Genomic DNA, 1,355 nt, shown 5'->3' on the forward strand with positions numbered 1-1,355 from the left:
TGTTAGTACCCGGCGGGTCACGTGTCGCTGGGTCCGCCCTCGCTTCGGTCCAAGAGGCTATTTAGGCATGTTAGCCTGCCACCTCCGAATACACACACACATCCATTCTTAGAGGTTATGAGCCCTCGTCTCCTTTTACAGTCAGTTCCCTTGAGCAGACTGCCTTCCTGAGTTGCTTGGTGTGTCTGGATAGGTTCAGTTTCAGCATTTTTGACCTTTCCATAGCACTCAGGGTGTTATCACCCCCTATTTCTCGCCAGGGGGGGTAGCATATATTCTGCTTTCACATCTAAACGGATCGGACAACCGATGCCCTAGATGACGCCGTCCAGACTGATTACGCCGGACGAAGCAATTCTTTTCACATCTAAACGGATCGAATGACCGATGCCCTGGATGAAGCCATCCGGACCGATCGATATGATTGCTGGATGAAATATTATTACTCTCTGTCGCTGTCTAAACGGATCAACCAATCGATGCCCTGGACGAAACGATATTCCCATGTCTAAACGGATCGCCGACCGATGCCCTGGATATGATATTTTTGACCTTACCCGATGCCAAGGGGGGTCTAAATGATCGGATGGAACGAATGAACCATCTACCACACACCAAAAAGGGCGTGAACCCTCTTGCTCTACAACAAGAGAGCGTCCTTTTGGAGGATTTTTCTGTTGCTTCATTTAGCGAGTGATTTCTTAGGACAACCAGAGTGCACCATTTGCCCGCAAGAATTCAACGCTAAGCACACCTTGTTTACTCTGAAAATGTTTTCATCGGAGTGATCCATATTGATCTCGACACCGCTTGATATTGATTCATCGAAAAATTATTGCAACGCCAATGATAGCAGTTGATTTCACTGCACTGTGTTGATATGGCCTCCCAAAAAGGGCCAAGATGGCACCGGTTACCTAGACTCCCACCAAGTTGAACAGCTGTCCAAACTGCATGAGCGATCGGATAGCCAACCAACACTGGATAGGGAGGAAACCGATTGAGAGAATTTGCCAAAACCCACTGGCAAGAAACCAAGAGACTGCTCCTCTCAGCAAAGACCGGGCAATTGAACCAAGGAGATATTTCGACGGAATGACGCCAAATGATTGATCCTTATCTGAAGAGCACATGGATCAATTAAATGGCTAATGGAAACATATGGATTGATGGATATGGGTATACGTCTACTTTCCTGTGTACAAGCTTCCTGTTCTGATAGTGTCTCTACCTTCGTGTTTTCCCCTTTCGTGTATGGCCATCTGGCAACCTGTATATAGCTTCTTGCCTCTTTGCCCTCTGCTCGTGCGAGGGGGGGTGTTAGTACCCGGCGGGTCACGTGTCGCTGGGTCCGC

General features: G+C 48.2%; 1 protein-coding gene across 1 annotated transcript; it reads right to left on the reverse strand.

The window, feature by feature from the left end:
- Nucleotides 1-81: 81 nt before the first annotated feature.
- On the reverse strand, nucleotides 82-793 carry EURHEDRAFT_390724 (uncharacterized protein). The gene is made up of 2 exons (XM_040779848.1): nucleotides 755-793; nucleotides 82-640 (listed from the first exon to the last, which is right to left on the reverse strand). The coding sequence occupies exon 2, from the start codon at nucleotides 504-506 to the stop codon at nucleotides 315-317; it is 192 nt and encodes a 63-aa protein (XP_040633587.1). The 5' UTR covers nucleotides 507-640; nucleotides 755-793; the 3' UTR covers nucleotides 82-314.
- Nucleotides 794-1,355: the final 562 nt, after the last annotated feature.

Source organism: Aspergillus ruber, assembly GCF_000600275.1.
Source record: "Aspergillus ruber CBS 135680 unplaced genomic scaffold scaffold00104, whole genome shotgun sequence".
Lineage (NCBI taxonomy): Eukaryota > Fungi > Ascomycota > Eurotiomycetes > Eurotiales > Aspergillaceae > Aspergillus > Aspergillus ruber.